This window comes from Hemiscyllium ocellatum, chromosome 12, assembly GCF_020745735.1.
Source record: "Hemiscyllium ocellatum isolate sHemOce1 chromosome 12, sHemOce1.pat.X.cur, whole genome shotgun sequence".
NCBI classification, from domain to species: Eukaryota; Metazoa; Chordata; class Chondrichthyes; order Orectolobiformes; family Hemiscylliidae; genus Hemiscyllium; species Hemiscyllium ocellatum.
In genome coordinates this window covers 51,796,260-51,823,910 of record NC_083412.1, presented here as the reverse complement: position 1 = coordinate 51,823,910, position 27,651 = coordinate 51,796,260, and the positions used below count along the sequence as shown (strand labels likewise).

General features: G+C 39.2%; 1 protein-coding gene across 5 annotated transcripts in view; it reads right to left on the bottom strand.

The window, feature by feature from the left end:
* Nucleotides 1-823: 823 nt before the first annotated feature.
* Nucleotides 824-27,651, bottom strand: part of sytl5 (synaptotagmin-like 5) — a 183,023-nt gene continuing 156,195 nt past the window's right edge. For 3 of the 5 annotated variants that reach the window (XM_060833533.1, XM_060833535.1, XM_060833534.1), the window contains exons 11-17: nt 20,810-20,988; nt 20,540-20,642; nt 14,450-14,611; nt 11,621-11,729; nt 8,994-9,129; nt 4,362-4,570; nt 825-3,035 (exon numbers count right to left, since the gene is read on the bottom strand). In XM_060833533.1, coding sequence (XP_060689516.1) covers nt 2,893-3,035; nt 4,362-4,570; nt 8,994-9,129; nt 11,621-11,729; nt 14,450-14,611; nt 20,540-20,642; nt 20,810-20,988 — 1,041 coding nt within the window. In that variant the 3' untranslated portion in view covers nt 825-2,892. Of the gene's footprint in view, nt 3,036-4,361; nt 4,571-8,993; nt 9,130-11,620; nt 11,730-14,449; nt 14,612-20,539; nt 20,643-20,809; nt 20,989-27,651 lie in introns of all 5 variants that reach the window. The other 2 variants (XM_060833536.1, XM_060833537.1) reach the window with 1 other exon arrangement.

The window sequence follows — 27,651 nt, the reverse complement described above, 5'->3', positions numbered from 1 at the left end:
CCACTCCACCCTCTCCTCCCTGACCTATCACCTTAATCCCCTTCCCCACTCACCCAATGTACTCTATGCTACTTTCTCCCCACCCCCACCCTCCCCTAGCTTATCTCTCCACGCTTCAGGCTTACTGCCTTTATTCCTGATGAAGGGCTTTTGCCCGAAACGTCGATTTCGCTGCTCCTTGGATGCTGCCTGAACTGCTGTGCTCTTCCAGCACCATTAATCCTGTATCCCACAAAGGACTATTAAGCACCAGTTTCTTGCAGCAAGACGTGTAGAGTGGGAAGATGAAGATGTGCAGAGAAGAGAGACAGTATGCCTTCTGCTAACAGTCATAGATGCAATCCATGTGTCATCTGCACTTAACGTTTAATTGGGAGACGTCTACCTTTGTTAGATAATAAATTGCATCACTTAATAGCCGTTCCTCGAATTGTACCATTAGATTGTCTCTAATGCCGGAATAGTTAAAATTTCAAAAGAACAAATAACAATTCAGTGAGTGCAGACTCAGAAGAATGAGTTCAAAATGTACCACATAGTGTCCCACAAAATTACAACAGACGCTAGGCTACTATTGGTTTTCTAAAAGGATATCTGATTAAGTAATTTAAAAAGTGTGTTTGTGTTGGAAGCAATATTTCATATACTTCACTACACTGCAGAGACCTAAAAATAACATCATTTTGTCAGTCATGAATATTGGCTGTTGAGAGTTTATGTGTAGAGAATAAAGTAAAACAAAGGCAAACATTAGAATCAATGAAGATTTTTATGTCACAAGGAATTGTTTTACAAATGCTGTCTTTAAAGATATAGAAATGTATATTGTGAAATCGCAAAGTTTAAAACAGAAGAGCTGGGTAATCTGTTACAGCAATAGATAAAGTAATAATATTAGTTTAAAAATATTTAATTCTGGAGTTAATCATTTCTCCTTGATTGATAATGGTAACAATTACACAGTCACTGTTTTGTAATACAATGTTTTCACTTCGACAATTCAAACAAAAGGATAATGTTGAACTTAATTATTTCTCAGAAGTGCACTTTGTTCCCAGCAAACCAGTACTGGAGAACTCTTATTACGACACCTATCACAATATCTCTTCACTGTTGTTGAATATTTTATCTTGAGTTTTTTTTTCTCACTACTCTTCTCTGCCGTAGTTGATGGTTCCCACTAGAATGTGGTTCCCTGGCCAAACATTGAACTAAGTGGATATCATTCCTTTATCACTGTTGTGAAATAGGCTTGAGAATTTCAGCCAAAATGATATCCCCCACATATATATGTAGTGTTAAGACCTTGTGTGCTATCACAAATCAAGTGTATCCACTCTGGAGTTCCAACCCCCATTTCTAGTCACTAAAGCCATAAAAAAGAACCATGGCTGAATGGACATTTAACTCTGCTGGGGCTGGACAGCTAGTTTGCAATGAAGAGTGAGGCCATAGTGTGGCTTCAATTTCTGCACTGGCTGAGATTACCATGCAGGTCTTGACTTTGCCCCTCACTTGAGGTATGGCGAGCCTCATGTTAAACACACCATGTCACCTCTCCCGAATGAGAGAGTGAGACTATGGAGACTTTGCCTTACTGATCGGCATTTTTTTAATAAAACAATATTTAACTTCACAGTGGCTGAAACTATTCTATTCTTGTTAATGAGCTAAAATCCTAAAGTACAAATTGGTTGCTCTAATGACAGCTGAATTAACTTATAATTGAATAACCTGTAGCACCTTAGAATCTTCAGAGTTTTCCACAAAAGAATTGCATGGCTTAAGTGGAATATTTACAGGATGAGAATCCAGACTCTCTGTTTTGAATGTGAAAGCATCAGGAAATGTCTAGGAGAACTTGTAAGTTCATTGATTTTTGATATATTTTTGTTTTCTACCAAAATGATAAGGATCAATGACTAAAACCAAGAGTTTCCACATACTTTCTGTTTTTTTTAATTAGATAATGTGCTTTACATTGTAGACTCTAAAGCAAGTACATCATTCCACAATAATTAACAGCTGTTGGTTTCTTGGAAGAATAATGTATGCTTTGCTGTTTTATTTATTTTCAATTGTTTTAGCATTTAAGATTGTTTAATTGGAATACAGTTCATCAATGGTTTGATTTGTATCCATTTTTAAATACCAACACTTCGTCCTTTTAACCCTAAAAAAAATTCATTTTCACTGAGGTACTGTGTACTACCCTTGCTCACAGAAAGTAGTAACAACTCTAATTAAAACAAGGAGCAATGTCAGACAAAGATTCAGGTCGGGCTTACTCATTTACTCTTGGGATTGACTTAAGCTTCATTGCTCCCTTTCTACCTGAAATAGTCTGTGGCAGAGAGAGACCAAGGTTTTTGAAATGACCAATCTATGGAAAGAGTGAAGTCTGCCATAAAATAGAAATATGTTTGTTACAGATGCTGGGAAAAGATTTCCTCTGCATCCTGTTTTTCTTAAGTTATGATCTTGGTAGAGTTATTGCACAGGTAAGGTTTCCAACATTTGAGACTGCTAACTCAGTGAAATCAGGAAGTTGGGATAAGTTTAATTATTGGTGGCATTTGAGACTAGAACCTCATTAGCTACTTTTCAATAAAGTAGTGAACTTCTACAAACTCCTGATTCTACAGAGACAGACACAACTGAACAACTAGAAGAAAATATTTTATGAATACTATTTGAGATATCAGGTGCTTTCCTTTATTTTTTAAAAATCCCAAGGAAATTATATTTACAAAAACTAAGATGTGAAATCAGGTTTATTTTTATAAAGTAATGTCTTCAGTCACAGCCTTATCCCAACCATGTCAGCCTTGATAAATACAGTAGTTTGACAGTGTGTAGTATTTTACATTGTATTCTTTCAGTCTATCAGGCTCAAAATTTGCGCTTTCCCATGCTGGCTCTCAGCATTATTGTGCTCTCCACAAAGACACCTGGGTTTGCTATCATCTGAAGCCAAATGTGTTGTTCCTCTCCTTGGGAATCCATCCAATCAACTTCACTTCCATAGCTATAGCCTGTTAAGAAACAATGATGTGACAATATAAATACTTTAGGTGCCACACCAGTAATTGCAGCATCTTGACAGAGCATGGCAAGTTGTTATTCTCATAAGATAGTGTGCTTTTGTCTGAAATCAACAGGACCAATCTGAATTTTTGTACAAATAACAGTAAGGATATTAAGTGACCATCTTTCCACTTTGTCAAGAAGAGAATCTGAAGTCTGGATGAAATAATTTAGTAACATTATAGATGGAGAGTTGACTCTGATGTTTGATTGGAGGTCATGGCTGTAATTTTCCCATTGGTTTGGTTGAGGTGAGATCAGTGCTTGGCCTGGTTCACCACAGCTCAGAGCAACTTTTCTCGCACAATCTTCTGCTCCTCCCCTCATTAATTATGCAAACAGGCTCTTTTGTGCCTTTCATAGGAATTGTGAGACTGGAAAGGAGGAAATACTTGGCACTGTTGGGATTTTCCGACTCTCCTGCCACTGATTTCACATTTCAAGCACAGCTGCAAACTACTACAAACACTGCAAACCAGGGAAGTCTCCTCTGGTGCCTGAGTTTCCATAATGAAGACATGGCCCAGAGGAAAGCAAAGCTCACTACTTGCTTTATGGAGAGGGACCTGCATGTGTGGGGTAGAGGTGGCCATCATTTTTCCAGCCAACTACCTCAGGGGACTTAGGCACCAGATCAAACTGAGCCAGCCTAGACACTCTTCCATGCCCACTCAGCGCTGCATATGGAAAGAAGCAGGATGCCCAGCAGTGCAGGAAGAGGCCAAATGATATTCTATGCTCCATAGATAGAAATGATTAGGTTAGATTACTTACAGAGTGGAAACAGGCCCTTCGGCCCAACAATTCTACACCGACCCGCCGAAGCACAACCCACCCAAACCCATTCCCTTACATTTACCCCTTCACCTAACACTACGGGCAATTTATCATGGCCAATTCACCTAACCTGCACATTTCTGGGTTGTGGGAGGAAGCTGGAGCACCCGGAGGAAACCCATACAGACACGGGAAGAATGTGCAAGCTCCACACAGTCGCCTGATGCGGGAATTGAACCTGGGTCTCTGGCGCTGTGAGGCAGCAGTGCTAACCACTGTGCCACCCGTAACTCAATTTGTTTCCGCATATATATTATATTCATGAGAACATACATAAGTTCAACAGGATTTGCAGCCATAGCTAAAATTTCTACATGGTTCAAATCTGAGTTCAGATTGACTTTTTTCTATTTGAACTACTTTTAATGTTAATGAGCAAGTTGGCTATTCTGGAAAGAAACATCAATGAAATGCTCAGGAGACAGAAAAAAATTTACCATTGCCATATCCGAGTCTGACACCACCTAGAAAAACGTTGCTGGAAAGTGATTCTTTGTCCCAGACCGTTAATTCTAAGGAGACATTTTGTAGATCATTTGGGTGTAAACCGCTGTAGGTGAAGATATGGTTCCACTTGGGGTTTACACTTTTTTTCACGATTGGCGTTTTGTGCTTAGAAGCTTTGTTGTTGTCAGGAAGCAAGTATCTGATTTAAAACAAAATGATTAAGCAACAAGAGGTTAGCATTTTACTTCAGGAACAGAAAAAAAACTTCCATATTTTTCTTGCATTTGGACTTATCATTACTGTGGTGATAACTGCTATTTCAAAATGTTTGTGGCATCTTGGCTCAGTGGTTAGCACTGCTGCCTCACAGTGCCAGGGACTCAGGTTCGATTCCAGCCTTGGACGACTGTCTGTATGCACATTCTCCCCACGTCTGCGTGGATTTCCTCCGGGTGCTCTGGTTTCCTCCCTCAATCCAAAAGATGTGCAGGTTAGGTAAATTGGCCATGCTAAATTGCCCATAGTGTTCAGGGATGTGTAGGTTAGGTGCATTGATCGGGGTAAATATAGGAATAGTAGGGTTGGGGAATGGATCTGGTGGGTTACTCTTTGGAGGGTCAGTGTGGAATTGTTGGGCCGAAGGGCCTGTTTCCACGCTGTAGGGATTCTTTATTTCTGTAGATGTAATAAAATTGATAAGACAAAGCTGATATGCCATACAATAGCATTGACAGGAGCTTTCTACATGAGCTTAGTATATCTTCCCATCATCAGAAACTATTGTTATAATTGCATTACAGGCAACATAGACTGCATAAATTAGCACAGTAGAAATATTCATATTAGTAATGATCTAGCATTTCCATTGTTAATTTTGAATATATAAGATGTGCCAAACCACTTTTTGTTACTAAAATGTTTCCTCTAATTATTTACATCTTCTTATTGCAATGATACCAAAAAGTGTTGTGGGGAAGCAGGATTCCATTTGCCCCATTGTGCCCGTATCTTCTCGTTTAAGTACACACTAATACCTAGAGCCAATCTCTTGCTCTATCCATATATTCTTGTTTATTATTTTTATCCAAATAATCATCTAGTGTTCTACTGAATGCCTCAATTAAGCTTGCCACCACCACACTTCCAGGCCATTCCATACCCTACTTACTCACTCAGTGAAAATGACTTGGAGGTGTCGGTGTTGGACTAGGGTTGACAAAGTTAAAAATCACACAACACCAGGTTATAGTCCAACAGGTTTAATTGGAAGCACCTGATGAAAGAGCGGCGCTCCGAAAGCTAGTGCTTCCAAATAAACCTGTTGGGACTATAACCTGGTGTTGTGTGATTTTTAGCTCAGTGAAAAGGTATTTTTCTCACTTCACCCTTGCTTCTTTTGCAAATCAGTTTAAATTAGACAATAGACAATAGGTGGAGTAGGCCATTCTGCCCCTCATAGCTGATCATCCTCAATCAGTATCCTGTTCCTGCCTTATCCCAATATCCCTTGATTCCACTACCCTTAACAGCTCTATCCAACTCTTTCTTGAAAGTATCCAGAGACGTGGCCTCCCCAGCCTTCTGGGGCAGAGCATTCCATACACCCACCACTCTCTGAGTGAAGAAGTTTCTCCTCAACTCTGTTCTAAGTGGCCAACCCCTTATTTTTACACTGTGTCCTCTGGTTCGGGACTCACCCATCAGCGGAAACATGCTTCCTGCCTCCAGAGTGTCCAATCCTTTAATAATCATATACGTCTCCATCAGATCCCCTCTCAGCCTTCTAAACCCAAGCGTATACAAGCCCAGTCACTCCAATCTTTCAGCATAAGATAGTCCCGCCATTCCAGGAATTGACCTTGTGAACCTACGATGCATTCCCTCAATAGCCAGAATGTCTTTCCTCAAATTTGGAGACCAAAACTGCGCACAATATTCCAGGTGCAGTCTCTGTAGAGCTGGACAGCTGCAGAAGGACCTATTTGCTTTTATACTCAATTCCTCTTGTTATGTAGGCCAGCATGTCATTAGCTTTCTTCACTACCTGCTGTACCTGTATGCTAGCTTTCATTGACTAATGTACAAGAACACCTAGATCTTGTTGTACTGCCCCTTTACCTAACTTGACTCCATTTAGGTAGTCCGCCTTCCTGTCCTTGTCACCAAAGTGGATAACCATACATTTATCCACATTAAACTGCATGCCATACATCCGTCTACTCACCTGTCCAGGTCACCCTGTATTCTCCTAACATCCTCCTCACATTTCACCCTGCCACCCAGCTTTGTGTCATCAGCAAATTTGCTATTATTACTTTTAATACCTTCATCTATGTCATTGTAAAAAGCTGCGGTCCCAGCACTGATCCCTCAGCACACCACTGGTCACCACCTGCCATTCCGAAAGGGAGCCGTTTATCACTACTCTTTGTTTCCTGTCAGCCAACAAATTTTCAATCCATGTCAGTATTTTGCCCCTAATACCATGTGCCCTAATTTTGCTCACTAACCTCCTATGTGGGACTTTATCAAAGGCTTTCTGAAAGTCCAGGTATTTTACATCCACTGGATCTCCCTTGACCATCTTCAGTTACATCCTCAAAAAATTCAAAAAGATTAGTCAAGCATGATTTCCCCTTCATAAATTCATGCTGACTCTGACCTATCCTGTTACTGCTATCCAGATGTGTCGTAATTTCATCCTTTATAATTGACTCCAGCATTTTTCCCACCACTGAGGTCAGACTAACTGGTCTATAATTCTCTGTTTCCTCTCTCCCTCCTTTCTTAAAAGTGGGACAACATTAGCCACTCTCCAATCCACAGGAACTGATCCTGAGTCTACAGAATATTGGAAAATGATCACCAATGCATCCATGATTTCTAGAGCTACATCCTTCAGTACCCTAGGATGCAGACCATTGGGTCCCGGGGAGAAAATGCTAGAAAATCTCAGCAGGTCCGGCAGCATCTGTAAGAAGAGAAAAGAGCTGACGTTACAAGTCTAAGTGACCCCTTGTCAAAGCTTTGACAAAGGGTCAGTTAGACTCAAAACGTCAGCTCTTTTCTCTCCTTACAGATGCTGCCGGACCTGCTGAGATTTTCTAGCATTTTCTCTTTTGGTTTCAGATTCCAGCATCCGCAGTAATTTGCTTTTATCAGGTTCTGGGGACTTATCAGCCTTCAGACCTAACAGTCTCTCCAACACCATTTCCTGCCTAATATAAATTCCCTTCAGCAACTATTACATTTGGGAGATTGCCTGTGTCTTCCCCAGTGAAGACAGATCTAAAGTATCAATTCAACTCTTCTGCCATTTCTTTGTTCCCCGTAATAAATTCACCTGTTTCTGTCTTCAAGGACCCAATTTTAGTCTTAACCTTTTTTTCCTTTTCACATACCTAAAAAAGCCTTACTATCCTCCTTTATATTTTTGGCCAGTTTACCTTCGTACCTTATTTTCCTTTGTGTATTTCCTTTATAGTTATCCTCTGTTGTTCTTTAAAAGCTTCCCAGTCCTCTGATTTCCCATTCATCTTTGCTATGTTATACTTTTTCCCTTTTGTCTTTATATGGTCCTTAACTTTCCTCATCAGTCACGGCCACCCCTGCCTCCCCTTAGGATCTTTCTTCCTTTTTGGAATGAACTGATCCTGCACCTTCTGCATTATATCCAGAAATATCTGCCATTGTTGTTCCACTGCCATTCCTGCTAGGGTATTGCACCATTGAACTTTGGCCAGCTCCTCCCTCATAGCTCCATAGTTCCCCTTATTCAACTGAAATATTGTCACTTCCGATTCTACCCTCTCCCTTTCAAACTGCAGATTAAAGCTTATTACCTCCTAATGGCTCCTTTACTTCGAGGTCCCTGATCATATTTGGTTCGTTGCACAACACCAGATCCACAATTGCTTTCTCCCTGGTCGGCTCCAGCACCAGCTGTTCTAAGAATCTATCTCGGAGGCACTCCACAAACTCCCTTTGTGGAGGTCCAGTACCATGCTGATTCTCCCAGTCTACCTGCATGTTGAAATCTCCCACACCAACTGTAGTAATACCTTTGTGACAGGCCAATTTCAGCTCCTTATTCAACTTACACACTACATCCAGGTACAGTTTGGGGGCCTGTTGTTAACTCCCATTAGGGTCTTTCTACCCTTACAATTTCTCAGCTCTATCCACACTGACTCTACATCTCCTGGTTCTAGGTCCTCACGCGCAAGGGACTGAATATCATCCCTTACCAACAGGGCCACCCCACCCCCTCTGCCAGTCAGTTTGTCCTTACGATAGCACATATAGCCTTGAATATTCATTTTCCAGGCCCTGTCCACTTGAAGCCATGTCTCAGTTATCCCCACAACGTCGTAACTGCCAATTTCCAAATTTCCTCAAGCTCATCCACCTTATTTCTAATGATTCGTGCATTCATTTATAATATTTTTAATTTGTTACTCGTCTCACCCTTCCTATCAATCCCTGTTTCACTTGACCTTATGGCATGATCCTTTTTTGAGTTTTCTGCTCCATTGATGCCTACTTGTTCCTATTTTTAGATACAAATTCTTCAATGATGTGATGACTTAAGAAACATAACATGCAATATTTCCTAAACTTACCCTTTTACAAAGGTATCTGAAACGCCTCCTGTTTTTACAGCAGTTAAATTTTTTGCTTCCTTAATGAGCACCTGCAGTACTCCACCATTAGATATCTGGGCAGGGTCTTTCTTTCCTCGAATTAAATTTCTTTTAGCTGTGTGGAATGACAAAAGTGTTAATTCTTTTTAAGCTACTATTCAAGTAATTACTGAAGCAATAAAGTAGTCTGCTTGTAAACGGTAACACTTTACTGTTAAATGCTCTGAATTGCACTATATATTTCTTTGCAAACACAATATCTCCAAGTCATCAGAAAAAGAGAGGTGATGCATTATTCTCACACCTTTGAATTACTGTTGTCACACAATAAGTGTCATCACAGCAAAGTAAATATCTGCAGGGCAAACGTTGTTACTATGATTTCAAATTGACTGGAGATTACATAATGACGTTTATGAAAAGTCCCTGGCTGTCTGAGCATTCAGAATGTTTTGATTAGTTGTATATTATCTTGCTATCTTATCTAGAAAAATAGAAGTACACAAAAGAGCAGTAAAATGTCCTTAATGGAGGTTCTCTAATGAAATGTCTTGTGTATGTTTCAGATTGGTATTGGCAGATGTTTTTATTCCAGTGTAGATGGGAGTTGCACACTGAGGATCCCATAGGATCCACATAGCAGACTCTGAAAGAATTGCTTGGGAAATTGCACAATAGAATCTTCAATCTATGCCTGGAACCTCCAACACTCTCACTTTTAAGTAGAGAATTGAGGGTTCCAATTAAGACCATAAGACATAGGAGTGGAAGTAAGGCCATTCGGCCCATCAAGTCCACTCCGCCATTCAATCATGGCTGATGGGCATTTCAACTCCACTTATCAGCATTCTCCCCGTAGCCCTTAATTCCTTGTGAAGAATTTATCAATCTCTGCCTTGAAGACATTTAGCGTCCGGGCCTCCACTGCACTCTGCGGCAATGAATTCCACGGGCCCACCACCCTCTGGCTGAAGAAATGTCTTCGCATTTCTGTTCTGAATTGACCCCCTCTAATTCTAAGACTGTGTCCACGGGTCCTAGTCTCCTCGCCTAACAGAAACAATTTCCTAGCGTCCACTCTTTCCAAGCCATGTATTATCTTGTAAGTTTCTATTAAATCTCCCCTTGATCTTCTAAACTCCAATGAATACAATCCCAGAATCCTCAGCCGTTCCTCGTATGTTAGACAAACTATTCCAGGGATCATCTGTGTGATCTCCGCTGGACACGCTCCAGTGCCAGTATGTCCTTCCTGAGGTGTGGGGACCAAAACTGGACACAGTACTCCAAATGGGGCCCAACCAGAGCTTTATAAAGTCTCAGTAGCACAACGGTGCTTTTATATTCCAACCCTCTTGAGATAAATGACAACATTGCATTCGCTTTCTTAATCACGGACTCAACCTGCATGTTTACCTTTAGAGAATCCTCGACTAGCATACCCAGATCCCTTTGTACTTTGGCTTTACGAATTTTCTCACTGTTTAGAAAGTAGTCTATGCTTTTATTCTTTTTTCCAAAGTGCAAGACCTCGCATTTGCTCACGTTGAATTCCATCAGCCATTTCCTGGACCACTCTCCCAAACTGTCTAGATCCTTCTGCAGCCTCCTCACTTCCTCAGTACTACCTGCCTGTCCACCTAACTTCGTATCATCGGCAAATTTCGCTAGAATACCCCCAGTTCTTTCATCCAGATCATTAATATATAATGTGAACAGCTGCGGCCCCAACACTGAACCCTGCGGGACACCGCTTGTCACCTGCTGCCATTCTGAATTCCGTAAACGGCTATTTAGGAAAACTAAGACTGTAAACTACATAGTCGATCTCATGACCAACTATGCAATTGATCCCAAACTTACCTCACATGTCCCATTAGCATTTCCCCAGTGTACTTGCACTCTGGGATCCAAAATACACCCCTCATCGGCCAAGCAGACCTGACAATTTACAAATTATTCTGTGTGTATTTGACAATTCTTTTTACAATTTAGATTTCTTAAGTCTTAGATGCAATATTTTTTCTGGTTTTTCTTTTTGCTTAACGTATTTCTTGGCCTTGATAGTCGCCCAAACCACCCACCGTTTATAATTCTCTGAGAGCCAGCAGTTTATTTTAGCCCTGTTTGTGGGTTCTGTTCCTATTTGGTCAGAATTAACTTTGAATATAGCCACAAACAGTTCCTTAAGTCCTTGCTCTTACTCATAGATTTCTCAACCATTATTGGTAGGTAGGGAACACTTTATAACTTCGTTTTGGAATTTATTTTTGAGTTCAGTAGTACGAGCTAATCTTGCAAAACACAAAATCTTTGCCTTACCACAAGTTCTTGTTATAGCAGGTTTCATAGAGACAGTTATGTATTCAATGGAAAACTGCTGGGATTTACTAAGATCAGATGAAAATGGGTCTTCAGTTTACACACAGGTAGTGGCTGTGGTGTAGGAATCACATACATGGGTTTCCGGAATTATAAAAACAACTTGAGAGCTCTGATAATTAAGTATATCCTCAGTACTTCTACGCACTCTCTATTTATGCGTTGACACCAATCAAAACTCAATACCCTTCCTAGAGCAATGTTCTGCATATAAAACTACTTACCTCTTCCATGTTCTCTTGGAACAGTTAATGTCTGACCAAATGGGACATAGCGCAAAGAAACTGTCAATTCTCCTTTATACTGTAGAACATTATCTACCGGGGCCTCCATCTACAAGCAAGCAAAGGACATAGGCCTCTGTAAAAATTAGATTAACATCCACTGGTAATCTAGATTTTGTGATGCTAGTTGAAGCAATCTAACATTTTGGATTATTTGACATATGCTTTTTTTTTAATGAAAATTATATTGTTTCTGAAAACTAATGGGTCTTTCAGAGAGCCCATTTGTCATTGTACCAGAACCTCCCAAAACTTCATGTCAATTTCTTTCAATTTAGCACTTCAGCAGTGTGTCACAAGTATCAGTGCTGGGCCCACTACTTTTTGTCATTTAAATAAATGATGATGATGTGAATATAGAAGGTGTGGTTGGTAAGCTCATGGATGACACCAACGTTGGTGGTATAGTGGTCGGTGAAGAAAATTACCTTTGAGTACAACGGGACCTTAATCAGATGTGCAAATGGAATGAAAAGAGGCAGATGGATTTTAATTTTGATAAATGTGAGGTGTTGCACTTTGAAGCAAAATAGGGCAGGACTTATACAGTTAAAGGTAGGGCCTGCCGAGTATTGCTGAACAAAGAGACCTAGGGATACAGGTGAATTGCTCCTTGAAAGTGGAATCGCGGGCAGACAGATGGTGAAGAAGGTGTTTTGTATGCTTGCCTTCAATGTTTGGAACAATGAGTACAGGAGTTGGGACATCATGTTGTAACTGTACAGACGTTGGTGAGGCCACTTTTCGAATACTGCAAACAATTCTGGTCACCCTTCTATAGGAAGGATGTTGTTGCCAGAATTGGAGAATTTGAGCTATAGGAAAAGGCTGAACAGCCTGGGTTTTTTTTCCCTTGAACGTCAGAGACTGAGGGGTGACCTCAGAAGTTTACAAAAAATCATGAGCGACATGAATCGGATGAATAGCCAAGGTCTTTTTCCTAGGCTGGGGGAGTCTAAAACTAGAGGGCATAGCTTTAAGGTGAGAAGGAAAGATTTAAAAAGAACGTGCAGGGTAACGTTTTTACACAGAGGGAGGTGCAAATATGAAACGAGCTGCCAGAGGGTCATGGAGGAGGATGCATTCACAACGTTGAAAAGCATCTGGATGGGTGTATGAATAGGAAAGAGGGTAGAGGGATATGGACCTAATGCTGGCAAATGGAACTAGGTCAGATTGGGATGTTTGATTGGTGTGGATGAGTTGGACAGAAGGATCCGTTTCCGTGCTGTATGACTCTATTAGTGCAATTGTGGAAATAGCACCTCAAGTAGCCATAGTTTGATATTTATCCTATAAATGAGTTACAGAATGATAAACTGACAGTTCTGTAAACTCAGTCTCACCCTTCCCCACCCATCTATGTCAGATTATATATTTCATGTGTCTACAATGTGATCTGGAGGATGGCAGTAATAGATCCTTACATCCTCGAGTCAGTGTGCTGCTCACCATGTTACTGGAAAAAAATCCCTGCTGTTTACTGTCTGCCTCACAATGGTTCAACATTTGTCAATGGAACAAGTAATGACAATTCTGGGTCATTGGTGGGGTGGTGGGGGGTGGGGGGCAGTGTTTCATCTCACAGAATCAAATTGCTTCTAATTTGTATTTAAATCACCATAGGTATTTCTCATAGGAGGTTGGAACAAAGGCAAATTACTGGGGGGAAGAGATCTAGTGTACAAAATAATATTACACTTGTCAATATGAGACAAGCCATTATGATCAAAATGAACTGTGTTCTGTTTCCTCAATGAGTTTGTGCTCCTTGAGGTAAAGGATACCAGACAAAATGTTTCAATGTTTTAATCAACTATGCATAATTATTACTTTGCATTAATCATTATTTTAATCATGTTAATGATTGTTAATTTTAGAATGGTGATCATTTGTTTCTGCTCAGTTATGTGGTATTATCTGTATTAACTAGGAGAAAGTGAGGACAGCAGATGCTGGAAATCAGAGTCGAACGGTGTGGTGCTGGAAAAGCACAGCCAGTAAGGCAGCATCCGAGGAGCAGGAGAATCAACGTTTTGAGCATTTGCCGGATTCCTGATAAATTCTCCTGCTCCTCGAAAGTTGTCTGACTGGCTGTGTTTATCCAGCACCATATTCTGACTAATTATGTAAAGTGTTAATCAGGGAATTCTGGAACTCTCAGCCTAAGTATATGCAAAACTTATTGGATTCTCCAGAATACCTTACTCAACTAAAACTACATGAGCATACTTGCAGACAGAAAAACACAGTTTCCATTTCAAATTAATGGTACATGGATGTTATTGAGCAATAAGTATACAGATATTCAGTTAAGATTAGAATTCTTCAATAATCCCTATGTAGGTGGGGTACTGGAGTGTTCTAATACTGTCTGAGTAGGAGTCTCTTATGAAGGACAGAAGTGAAGAAAAAGGACAATCATTGTTATTCAAAATAATATAATCCTCAGTAAATCCTTTGAAGTTTTTTGCAGCTGAACACTTTGATTATCATTTCATGAATTCTTAATCAATATTGATTACAGGAGGAATTCCTATACAATTTAAACTGCAGAACCTTTATTGGTATTAAAATCTGTACTCTCCTATTGGGAGCCTTGACAAAATGCATCATTGTGGCTGAGATGGCAGGTGAGTGAGCAGATCCAAGAGCTTTAACAACTTACCTCTAAAACCTGCCTATTGGTCAGAGGCAATTATTCCTCCTGATTTTTCTTACAGTATGGAATGGTGACCTTTTCATGTAATCTTGTATTTCAAACCTCACCTTTGGCTGCAGCGGAAACCAATCCTCAACGTTATTTTCCAAATCCCATGAATCAAATGGTATCTCCACTTCACCCAGGAAACTGTTCCGTCCAAACCTGTCATAATGCCAGACTGACAGCTGTAGAGTTCTTGTCTCCAGTTGTGAGTGACTAATGACATACTGCAAGAATAATTGTAACAAGTGACATAATTTACAGCAAAAGCCTACTCTGTGCATCGCCCCTCCCCCAAGTCCCTCCTCCCTACCTTTTATCTTAGCCTGCCTGGCACACTCTCCTCATTCCTGATGAAGGGCTCTGGCCCGAAACGTCGAATTTCCTGTTCCTTGGATGCTGCCTGACCTGCTGTGCTTTAACCAGCAACACATTTTCTACTCTGTGCATTTGTTTGAATAGTATATTGCAAACGAATTTAGTAGCCATTAACACAAGGCATAGGAACTGGACTAGGCCTGTTCGTCCATTCAACAAGATCATGGTTAATCCCCAACTTCCAGTTCATTTTGTGTCCCAATTTCAATCCGTCTCCAATTATCCCTTTAATGGCCATAGAGCCCAAGATTTCATAATCTCAGGCATGAATATAATCAATGACTCAATCATATTGAAATATTCATCTAAAAATGTGTCTTCAAGCCTTATCACTAATGCTGCTTTTTTTGCTACATAAAATTATGGAATAAATACAACACATATGAAAGCCATTTGACTAGTTTTGTTCTGTGTTGATTCTTAGAAGGAGCAATTCACTTAGTTCCACTCTCTTTCCCTCTCCTTAGAGCCCTGCAAATTCTTCTTTTTCACCTCATCAAACAACTCCCTCTTGAATGCCTCAGTCGATCCTGCTTCACCACATTCTTGGGGAGTTCATGTCAGATCCTGACCACTCACTTTGTAAAAAGGCTTTTTCTCATGACACTATTCTATTTTTGTCATTTACCTTAAATCTGTGCCTGCTGGTTCTTGATCATTTTAACAATGAAAACAGATTCTCCTTGTCTACTCTACCCATAACCCTCCTATCAAAATTCCCCCTCATTCCTCTCCTCTCCAAACAGGACAGCTCCAATTTCTCCAATCTGTCTACGTAACTGATGTTCCTCATTCCTGGATGTATTGTTGATAACCTTTTGCATCCCCTCTTCAGTGGCTTCAAAAGAGCTGGATGCAATACTCTAGTTGAGTTTGAACTGCAGTTTTATACAAGTTTACATCATGTCTTTGTTTTTGTCCTTTATCCTCCAATTGATAAAGGCCAGGATGCCAAACATGTTATTAACCACTCTCAACTTGATCAGCCAACTTCAATGATTTATTCACAAGTATAGAATCAATCATACATAAGCTAAACTGGATATTTCAGCATTAAAGAAGAGGCTATCAAGTTCTGGTTTAAAGGGAATACAACTAAGACCCACATTAAAATAAAAATCCTCCAACATAAAAAAAAATGCATTCCCTTGCAATTTTGTATTTGAATATTTTATGCCTAATGGAGGAAAAACTAACTGTCCAGGATCAAAACATACTAGAATCACAATGTCTGCAGACTGTTAACTGGTCTTCGTCAAATAAAGATACACGTCCATTCTCTAATTTGAATTGCAGTCATCTTTTTAAATAACTCACTCATTTTATCAATCAGATCTTACAAATTGAACATGTCGCTACACTCTATCAAAAAAACACATTGCAGCAGATTTTAACACAGCTGGTGACATGGATTAACTACCAGAATAAGCAATCCAGTTTTCATATTCACTTAATGTCAGTGGGACTGCATAATAATCTATCGGGTAATTGATCTGTGATGCCACGTTTTATAAGAACAGAAGAAATAGGTGCACAAGTAGATCATGAGACCTTCTCAACCTGTTCTGCCAATCAAAATGATCATGACTGTACTGCATTAACTCCCCCTGCCAATGATGGAGAATCCAAAACCCTCTGAGAATTTCAGAAGATTCTCAACCATCTGAATGAAGGGATTTATTTATGTTTTGGTCCTAAATTATCAGCTGTTTAGTTAAAGGCTCCACTTGTGTTCTAGATTCCCCATCCACAGGAAACAACTGCTCATCTTGTTAAAGACCTTCAGAACCTTTTCAGTAAGATCCTCTCTCTTTCTTCTAAATTAGTGTCTGGGGCAATTCACTTCATCTCTCATCTCAAATCATACTTTTCAACCTAGGAACCAAATTAGTGAATCTTTTCTGTACCACCTCCCTGGATAAATGTACATTGCCCTTACAAATGAACACTAAAACTGTATGTGCTACTGGCCTGGTCTGACTGAAAATCTGTACAATTGACACAATACTCCCTTGTTTTTGTACACCAAACTCTTCTCAATAAAAACCAACATGTCATGTGCTTTCCTAATTGTTTGCTACTGAGTTGGAGACCCAAGTTGCTCTGAACATGAACGTTTAAAACTTTCTCTGAAATATTGTTTTTCTATTCTGATTACCAATGTGAATAACCTTACAACTCTCCTGTGTACTTACTGGTCATCTTGCAAGCCTCTCATTTAGGGTCGAAAAGTGTAGTGCTGGAAAAGCACAGCAGGCCAGGCAGCATCCGAGGAGCAGCAGAATCAACTTTTTGGGCATAAGCCCTTCATCAGGAATGATTCCTGAAGAAGTGCTTATGCATGAAATGTCGATTCTCCTGCTTCTTGGATGCTGCCTGGCCTGCTGTGCTTTTCTAGCACCACACTCTCGACTCTGACCACCAGCATCTGCAGTCCTCACTTTTCTTCCCCTCTAATTTAACCTGTCTTTAGCTCTTCGAAACCTCTTTGTGTTGTCTTTGTAAGCTTGCATTCCTAATGATAAGGCTTTTCTGGTGCAGTGGTAGTGTCCTTAGCTCTGAGCCAGAAGATCCAGATTCTAATCTCAATTTCTCGGAGATGTATCATAACATGTCAGTACAGGCTGATCATATCTACATTCTCAACAAGCTGTGAATCATCAGCAAACCAGGATACATACATTCATTACTTGAGATCTCTTCATTCATGTCATTAACATAGATTGTAAATGGTTGAGGAATCAGCACTGATTACTGAAGCACTCCACTAGTCACAGCTTATTCCTTACACTTATTACTCTTTATCCATGGTATGCAGTATAATGGTCTTTTACTCTGAGAAGCCATAGAATACATGTCTGTAAAAGTCTCAGTGATAATTTGTTTGGACTCTGTCTCTGGGAGACAATGTTTATTTGAAGTGGTGGCGTATTGGTAATGTCATTGGAGTAGCCATCCAGCAGCCCAGGCCAATGTTCTGAGGACATTGATTCCAATCCCACATATGCCAGAAGATGAAATTTGAACTCCATAAAATCTCAAATAGTTGGCCTAATAATGACCTAATAATAACATGCTTGGAAACATTCTGAACTGTTCATTCACAGGATGTGGGCATCACTGACTAGGCCAACATTTACTGTCCAATCTTAATTGCCCAGAGGTAGTTAAGAACCAATCACATTTCTTTGAGCCAGATCAGGTAAGGACAGTAGACTTCCTTCCCTAAAGATGTTAGTGAACCAGATAGTATTTACACCAATTGCCAGTGGTTACATGGTCATCATTAGGGCCAATTGTCTATTCCAGATTTTATTGAATTCAAATTTAGGTAGCTGAATTACCTTCTCTTTCACCATGATCTGCACACTTATTTTTGATAAAAGCAGACTTATCCAATTTACTTTTATTCAGTTCCCTGCAGAAATGCAGTTGGCATTGCTTCAGTTTAAAGTTCTCACTTGGGGCTCATTTATATCAGGAGCTTTTTTGCTTTCAAACTAACATGGAATTGAGTTGTATCATGGTCACCTTCTCCCAGATGATCTTTTGCTATGAAATTATGAATTAATTCTATCCCATTATAACAATGTATTCTTCAATGAATGCTTAAGTTGTCATTTAAGTATTCAATAAATTTATCTCCCATTTTACCTTTGCCTATTTGATTTGGTTGTCTACTTAAAGGTTATTATGTTATTTTCACATTGCCTTTATGACAGACTCCAATTACTGCTTCTTGAATATTCTGCCTATAATTGTACCGGCCTTCACCACTTCTTATGGCAGCTCATTCCAGACACACCACCTTCTTCATGAAAAGGTTGCCCCTTAGGTCTCTTCTTAAGTCTTTCCCCTCTCACTGTAAACCTGTGCCCTCTAGTTTTGAACTCCCCTATTCCAGGAAAAAGACCTTGGCTATTCACCCTATCCATGCCCCTCATAATTTTGTAAACCTCTATAAGGTTACTCTTTAACCTCTGACTTCAGCAAAAACAGCCCCAGCCGATTCAGCTTCTCCCTATAGTTCAAGCCCTCCAACATCAGCAACATCCTTGTAAATCTTTTCTGCACCATTTCAAGTTTAACAACATCTTTCCAATAGAAGGGAGATCCCAACTGAATGCAGTATTCCAATAGTGGCCTAACCAAAGTCCTGTATTCCTAACACAATGCACTGCTGAATAAAGGCAAGCATATCAAAATGCTTTCTTCGCTACTGTGTCTATCTGTGACTTCACTTTCATGGGGCTGTCTGGGCTGCTGGATATTTCAATTGCAGATTATAGCAATAAGTGCCATGAAATACTTTTTCCTGACTATCCTGCGCTATGAGGGCACAGTTGCAATTAAGATACACACCACATTTCTGATCGGAAATGTCCTGGCAGAAATGTGGGGATCTTTACACCTGTAAAAAGAGGCAAGACAATCTTGCCGCTCCTCTGAAACTATGGCTTAAGATTCTCAAGTATTAAAGTGAGGCTTTACACCATATAGCCAAATGCATCTAATATTTATTGACAATGATGTTATTATTACACTAACTTCTGAAATTTATGATTTTATAGGATATTTAAGATAAAGTCCCATAATCCCAGAGGGCCATATGACTACAATCTCATCAGATAAAGATGACTGGTGATGGGTTAACCTGAGGGTCCCCATGCCACAGGTGAGTGGAGAGGTTAGAAGGAGGAGTCCTACATGGTAACCTCAGCTAGTGCAGGAAATGACCCCACACTGTTGGCATCATTCAGCATCACAATACAGCCATCCAGCTAACTGAGGACATCAGCTTCCAGTGTTATCCAAGCTCAGCTTATCTTATGCTCTCAAATTTGGATTTGGATCTCTGAACTTCACTTTCAAAGCTTACTAAAATAAAGACATCCCATAAAATGTTATTTTATAGACTTTATTTTTGGCTGTCCCTCAACTAGTCATTACAAAGAAAATACTTGTATCCAAGTTAATTCTCTTACAATCAGGTAAACCTCTACCATTTCCGATTAAATGACAGAGATCTGCTTTGATAGAATCAGAATTTCAAGAACTCTTTCTAATACAGTAACAGCATTCAAACCAGATTAACATCAGACATAAATTAGCATTTGGACCCTGGCGTTTATGAAGTTATAAATGTATATGCATTCATTTAAATTAAGAGTAGGTATAGACCTTTGGGAACACCATCATCTGAAAGTTCCCTCCGATCAACTCACTATCCTATCTTGGAAATTTATTTCTATTATTTTACTGTCACTGGGTCAAAGTCCTGGAATCCCTTCCCTAAGGACATTGAAGGTCTATCTACAGCACATGGATGCAACAGTTCAAGAAGGCAGCACATCACCTTCTCAAGAGCAACTAGGGACAGGCAATAAATGCTGGCCCAGCCAGCAATGCTTATGCCCCATGACAGAATAAAACCCGTTGACCCTGCTCCAACATTTAATGAGCAAAAGAGTCTTGGAGTCTGTTTTTAGGGGAGAATTGTGGATGTCTCCACTTTAGCATTCTCTTAGTGTGGTAAAAATCACACTTCCAATGTGAAATGAACAAGCACATTCTGTCTGACACATTGGGCACATAAATGACATCTGAATACACCTTGTAAATAATTAAGGTACACACTGATGTAGATAGTCAGAGATCCAACAATAAACACCAAAGAGGGTCCAAATAATTTGTGCTGAATTAAACTGAAAACTTCATTACTTCCTGATGGAGTATTTGTTGATGTGACCATTCACAAAAGGAGCAGATTGACAAACCTTCAATGTTTCATTGTAAACTGGATTTGTTGTGTTTGATTTGAGCTTAGTCTTGCGCTTGCTCTGGCGAGATTTGTCTGGGAGGAGGTAAGTCTTCACATAGCTGTGGATGAATTAAATAATTTGTTTAGTTCTGATTTTGAATGTAAGCACACTTGAAATTGAGCAAATAACCGATTAAGTTTGACTCTGCTATTTGATCACAGCTTCTGATGATTACCTCAGTTCAAAACCAAGCAATCTATTCAAAAAGGAAAAAAAAATACTTACGGGTCAGTTCTTTGTTTCTTTTCATCTCCGATTGCTAAATTGCGACATTCCTTCACAATAATATTTAATGCCCCACTTTTGTAGCTATAGTTGATTGCAAGGAGGATTTCCCCACTGATATTGACATTGCCATAGTCTCCTGTTTCACTGTAGACACTTATCATGCTATTTAAACTGGTCTACAAGAAGAAACAAATGAACAGTGTAAACAGATCAGACATTACAGGAGGGGTTTATGATTATCATCTGATACCTAATGCTCAGACTCACCAAGGATAAACTGAAATATCAGGAAAATGATAGAATTATAATTATTTACTTAATGACTGAGCTGGGACAGACCACATTTCCAGTTTCACTCTTGCCTTTCATCATTGAAATAATGCCAATAGGTAGAAGTAACTTGAGACTGCTAAATAATGAAAATTGTTTTTACAAGTTGATCATATAAAAGGGATAAAACGATTTTCTTGTATTTTCTCATCCATCCCCAATGTTGCATTTCTCAAAACAGTGAGTGACACCGCACCAGACCTATATTTCTTTTAGGTTCAACACTGAAATTCCCAGCAGCAGTCACTATTTCACAGGTGGAAGTGCCCAGCAATGAAGAGCTGTCAATCTCTAATTCACTAACAGCTTGTGGTGGTTGGGGCTTGTGACCCAAGAGTCCGTGATCCTTGCGCATGCCCGCTATTGCCCCATAATGTAGTCATCCTTTCCAAAAATAAAAAGTCATCACCCCTCACCCCTATGCTTCTATTAAAACCCATCCAATTGGAGTAATTATGAATTTGTCCACCGGTGTAATTGGGCAATAGCACAAGTCTACCTTGGACGACAGCAGGATGTTTCCCTCTCCCAATTTTTGTTTCCACAGAATAACTGGGGAGTTGCATTGTGCATACCACACTATTGAAATTAACAACATGGAGTAGCAATCAACAAGAGAAGAGAATCTTGAACTAGGCAGTAGAGTCATAGAGATGTACAGCATGGAAACAGACCCTTCAGTCCAACCCATCCACTCCAACCAGATATCCTAAATTAATCTAGTTCCATTTGCCAGCACTTCGCCCATATCCCTCTAAACCCTTCCCATTCATATACCCATCCAAATGCCTCTTAAATGTTGTAATTGTACCAGCCTCCACCACTTCCTCTGGCAGCTCATTCCATACATGCAACACCTTCTGCGTGAAAAGGTTGCCCCTTAGATCCCTTTTATATTTTTCCCCTCCCACTCTAAACCTATGCCCTCTAGTTCTGGACTCCTCCACCCCAGGGAAAAGACCTTGTCTATTTACCTTATTCATACCCCTCACGATTGTATAAACCTCTATAAAGTCATCTTTCAACTTCTGACACTCCAGGGAAAACAGCCCCAGCCTGTTCAGTCTCTCCATAGCTCAAACCCTCCAATGCGGGCAACATCCTTGTAAATCTTTTTTGAACCCTTTCAAGTTTTACAACATCCTTCCAATAGGAGGGAGACCAGAATTGCACACAACTCAAAAAAAAAGTCTGTAAGTCAGTGGAAGCAATGATCAAGTTGCAGATATGCCTTGAATACTGCATCCATTTTAGTTTGCCAAATCAGAGGTGAAGCAAATGCTAATCTCTGAAATCAAGGGTCTCAATCATGAGGAATGAATGGAGACACTTAAACCTTTCAGCTTAGAGAGCAGGACCAAAATGTCTAAGATTGAAAATGGTATAGATAAAGCTAAATCTACAATATTTAAATTAAGTTGTTGGAGCAGGATAAGAGAACATAGTTCTAACTGAGAAAAGGAACAAGAGCACTGATATCAGGGAATTCATCAAACAGCATGCATTTAAGACTTCAAATGGAATTTGCAATCAAGCAGCACAAGTGAAGATCCTGCATGCATTTCAGAAAGAACTAGGTACAATACTGTACTGAGAGAGTTTTTGGATTCATCTGATTAGAGCCATGTATTGTAACCATGTATGCCTGTTGTGAATAGATTTTATTTACTCACCCCCTACAGTGACTCTTTGATAAATCAATAATGTAAAACTGCATGCACCTCAAACTGACAACTACACATGTACATAATAAATATTTGTAAGAACAGGATTTGAGATTGATTGCTTTTAGTCATATGTTGAAATTATCATCTACTAATTGAATGTAGTTGGATGAAAGATATTAAACCATAAATACTTGGTACGATAAGTATAGGCTTAAGGATATTGGACATGAAGATTTTTGAAAATTTTAAAGTTGTTAAAAGGCTTTAATTATCTTTAAAAGTCTAGGTAATATGCATAATAAAAACAATAATACAGATTGAGAGGATTTGCCCTGCATTCTGTTAATGAGGTAAAACCCTTTCTCTCTTTAATGCATTGATAACAGGAGAATATAAACACTCACTATCTTTCAGAATTAAATAACGGGTCACTTGTAGCGGCTGAGCAATTTTACGATAAGCTTACTGAGTTGTAAAATATTACCATAATTTGTCAAACTTAAACCATTAACTATTTCATCCAATTCAAGCAGAGTTTTAATCCTATAAGTTTTCATATCCATTGACAAGATAGTAATCTTTCAGGGCTTTTGATCACACTTGTGTTGTTTTACATTCACAGTTTCAGGTTCTGTAAAGGGCAGATGATCTGTCTAACCAGAATATTGTCCAAACCATGAAGTTTAACAATTTTCAATCTATCAATATATAAAACATAATTATGATACTTTCCTTTTATTATTCTTACTGTCTAAATCCGTGACTATGTTTTGCTTTTCTTTTCTTCATCTTACAACAGAATATTATCTGACTTTCTCCCATCTTTCATTTAGGACACTGAATTAAGTTAGCAATTTAGCAAGTACATTAATAAATGGCCAAGGTAGGGCATCTCATTCCAGTCAAATGCACATTGTGTATCATGTGCTAACTCCAGTACCCTTCTTGTCTCCCAGACAATCTGTGAAGCAATGTCACGCGTTGCAGCTCTAAGCTTCAGAGCTTGAGTAGATTCAGGAAATACATCCCTAAGCTTGACAGCTACATGGATAGCACCTTTCAGGAGGCAGTCATCTCGAAGCCTAAGAGTATGTAGGCAGAGAGGGAATGGATAACCACCACTAGTCAAAGAAGACTAAGCAGGTTACAAAATCCCTTTGTGCATCTGGCTATCTATACCATAGTCAGTGCTGAATAATGATGGAAGCAATACCTCCATTGGTGAATACAATCAAACCCAAGGCCATGGTAGCAGGGGTGTGCCAGTTGTATGAGGGTAGTGTGGAGGAGAGCAAGAAACTTCAGGAAAGTGACAGATAATCCTCCAAGATACTGCACTGTCACCTTGGTGCTAGGGTCAAGGAAGTCACAAGTAGCTTCAGGGTACTGAAGGGAAGGGTGAACAGCCAGAGGTTGTGGTGAAGACTGCAGCAATGACAGGTAGGAAGTGTGACTTGGCTTTCAGCTTATTTTTATGAGAGCTGCAAAGAAATGTAAAACTACCTTTCAAGAGTAGCAATCTCCAGACTACTCCTAATGCCACAGACTAGTGAGTGCAGAAATAGAAGGTCAGTGAAAATGAATACATGGCTAGTGAGATGGTACAAGAGGGAAGGCTTTCGATTTCTGACATTCTGTGGGAGGTGGGACTGATAAAAAACAGACCTCACTTCCAGTTTCACCACAATAAGGCTGCAACTAATATTGCAGCAAGAAGGGATAAAATGAGCTTGATGGGATTAGCAACTACAGGATAAACTGAGAAGGAAGAAAAAAGACTGGAAATAAAAGATAGAAAATTAGTGACTGAATGTGGAAGGCAGATGAAACAAAGGCTAGAAAATAGAATTGAGTTGTTCAATGAATTAATTTCATTGCAAGGAGGCAAATGAATAAGGTATGTGAACTGAAGGCACAAATACATAATTGAAAGTATGATATTATAACTATTACTGAAATATGGTTTAAAGAATAGAAGGAATGGCAGTTCTATATTTCTGGTTACTGGGCTATCAGATAGGATCAACAGGGGGATTGAGGGAAAAAAAGGATCGGGAAGTCACAATGTTGGTTAAAAAAAGAATCACAGCTCAGAGAAAGAATAATATTCCAGATGGGTTATCAAGTGTGAAGTGTAAAGAATGAAAGGAATCTTCGAGTGCATATCCTTATGATAGCAAGAAAGTTGGTTAAGAAGGCATATGGGATTTTTTAGCCGAGACACTGAATATCAGAACTGCAAGGTTGTGTTGGAACTATGCAAAAATGGCTACTGCAGGTGCTGGAGGTTAGAGTCAAGATTAGAGTAGTGCTGGAAAAGCACAGCAGGTCAGGCAACTTCCGAGGAGCAGGAAAATCGAGGTTTCATCAGGAATGACTGTTGAACCTATATAATACACAAGTTATCACAGCTGGAGTGTACGTATGGTTTTGGTCTCCACTTTACAGGGAAAATATGCAGGCGGTAGAAATCTATAAGGAAGCTACCAGTCACAGAGAATTTTAGCTGCGGAAAATTTTGATAAGCAGGGATTGTTTTTGACAGATTTACTGGAGGTGTATAAAATTAAGGGACCTAGACAGATGATCAGAATGGTTGATAACCACTGGGCATGGGAAGAGTAGAGGGGAGGACTTGAGAAAAGGTTTGATGATGGATTTCTGGAACTCATTGCCTGACGAAGTGCCAGATACTGAGATTCTCATCACGTTGAATCATAATTGGAAGGCCGTAACAATCACGATTATGGGCCAAGAATAGGGAAAGTGAATATAAGTTAAATACTACTTTTCAACCAGCACAGACATGATGGACCAAATGACCTCTTTGCCATAGATTTGCTACGTCTCTTGGTGTTGAGTGTCTAGACCTGCAAGCTGTTACACAGCCAAAGTTAATGTAGTCTCATAACTTTCCAATATGTTTGTAGGCTCTGAGATGGGAAGCCCACTACCTCCTCCCCAGAACTTCTGTAAGGCTTGGTAGCAAAGATACTCACACAAGTAAGTGGACCATGGGTCTTAAACTCAGATTTCTGGTTTAGAGGTTAACTCTCAACACAGTCAAATTTTGATTACTGAGCTATCAAATTTTTAAGATGACAATGAGGCAGTGAGATATATTAGTCATAGGACACTGATCTATGTCCTTCCTTTGGCAGTAAAGCAGATTAACATTAGTTCTTACTTGATTGTTGAATCTCTCATTTCAAGAAAGAAATCGTAATAAACTAATTTACCATAATGCCAAAGTTCAGCATTGATTCCATTAACTCAATTTGCTTAACATCTGTCTGCTTTGGGCAATCAAGTAACAGTATCTGAATGCAGACGGTTTGCTTTATAAAATTATTAATATTTTCTAAAGGACCTTTATCAATTGAAATGTATTTGAATACAATTACAAACTGCCAGAGATAGAAAGCTACACTAGAAGTATGTTCTTTTTAGCAAGACAATGGTATATGCCATTTATTGCTTACATTGGATCTACTGTTGAGTTCAGCCAATTTTTGGAAACAGGGTTGCTCATAATCTTTTTGGGAAATAATGTGAGCGTTCCCAATGAACCATGGAACAATGTCAGATCTGTAAAGGTTTGTAGAACTGTACAGCATTTAAAGACTAAAAAGATAAATAGTATCTGAGTCACTTTGACATTTCAGCAATTAATTGAAAAGGAACAAGGATCTTTTCTCTTTGCAAAAGCCTCATTTTATCTCCTAGAAACAATAGCTTTTATCTTCAGAAAATGACTACAAGGAAAAAAAATGTTTCAAAAGTATTAGGTTCTGAGACATGATCAATAATCATACATCCCTGTTTTTCACCTCCAATGCAATTACCTGTGCTTAAAGACATATTTGCAAAAAGATAAAGTGAGAATAAAGATGCCTTAATAAATTTGCAAGCAAAGGAACTCACGGTTTCTGCATCGTGATCAGGTACATTAAGGAATGTCCACTTCTTGTCAGAGCTTGACTGGCAATGCTTTACATGACAGGACAAGAATTGAAGAAAAATACAAAGACATTGCAGAGTGCTAGTGAGAATACAGCATTGCAGTAAAAGAAAGAACATTTGCCCACAGGGAAAGTCTCCTACATTAACATATTTGAAGGAGCTGTTTGAAACAGTAAGAATTCACAGACAAGGATCTTGCACCGAGAGCTTGCACATAAGGTTAGGAATAAAAGGCACACTTTTTTTGTTTTGAAATAGTCATTTTAAAGAAAAGTGGAACATGAGACCTACAAGTACAAGTTTTGTGTTACATAAATGTAATTGTATCAAATCAGTGTGAATTTGCCCACTTGTTACCAATTCTGCAACAGTGTAAATTTACTTAAATATTTCTCTTTTCTCCATTTCCATTGTTGTGGCTTATGAGCAGGCTCACTCAATTAAGATGACAAACATCTTTCAATCATATGTCTCAGCAAGCATTTGTGCCAACTTATTTTGGATTCATGAATGAACTGCTTACATCATTTTTCAAAATGAAATATTTGTTTTTTTTAATGCTTTGCATAACAATTAATTTGAAATTGCAGCAACTTTGTTAATTTTAATTTACTATCCTTTATAATATATTGACACTGTCTATAAAATGTAATATCTTGCTAAAATGTCTTTAAAAATATAATCATGGGCAAGATATCATCTATTCTTCCATTTTGAAACATAAATCAAAGCTTACAATTACAAAACATTATCATAAGCTTTCTGATAACTACCAAGTTGAATCATCAAAAAGTTACCCTGTGCACAGGTACTTTCAATTCCTCTTCTGTTATACGCCCATTGTTCTGTTACAATGTATACTGTAATTATACTTTGTGT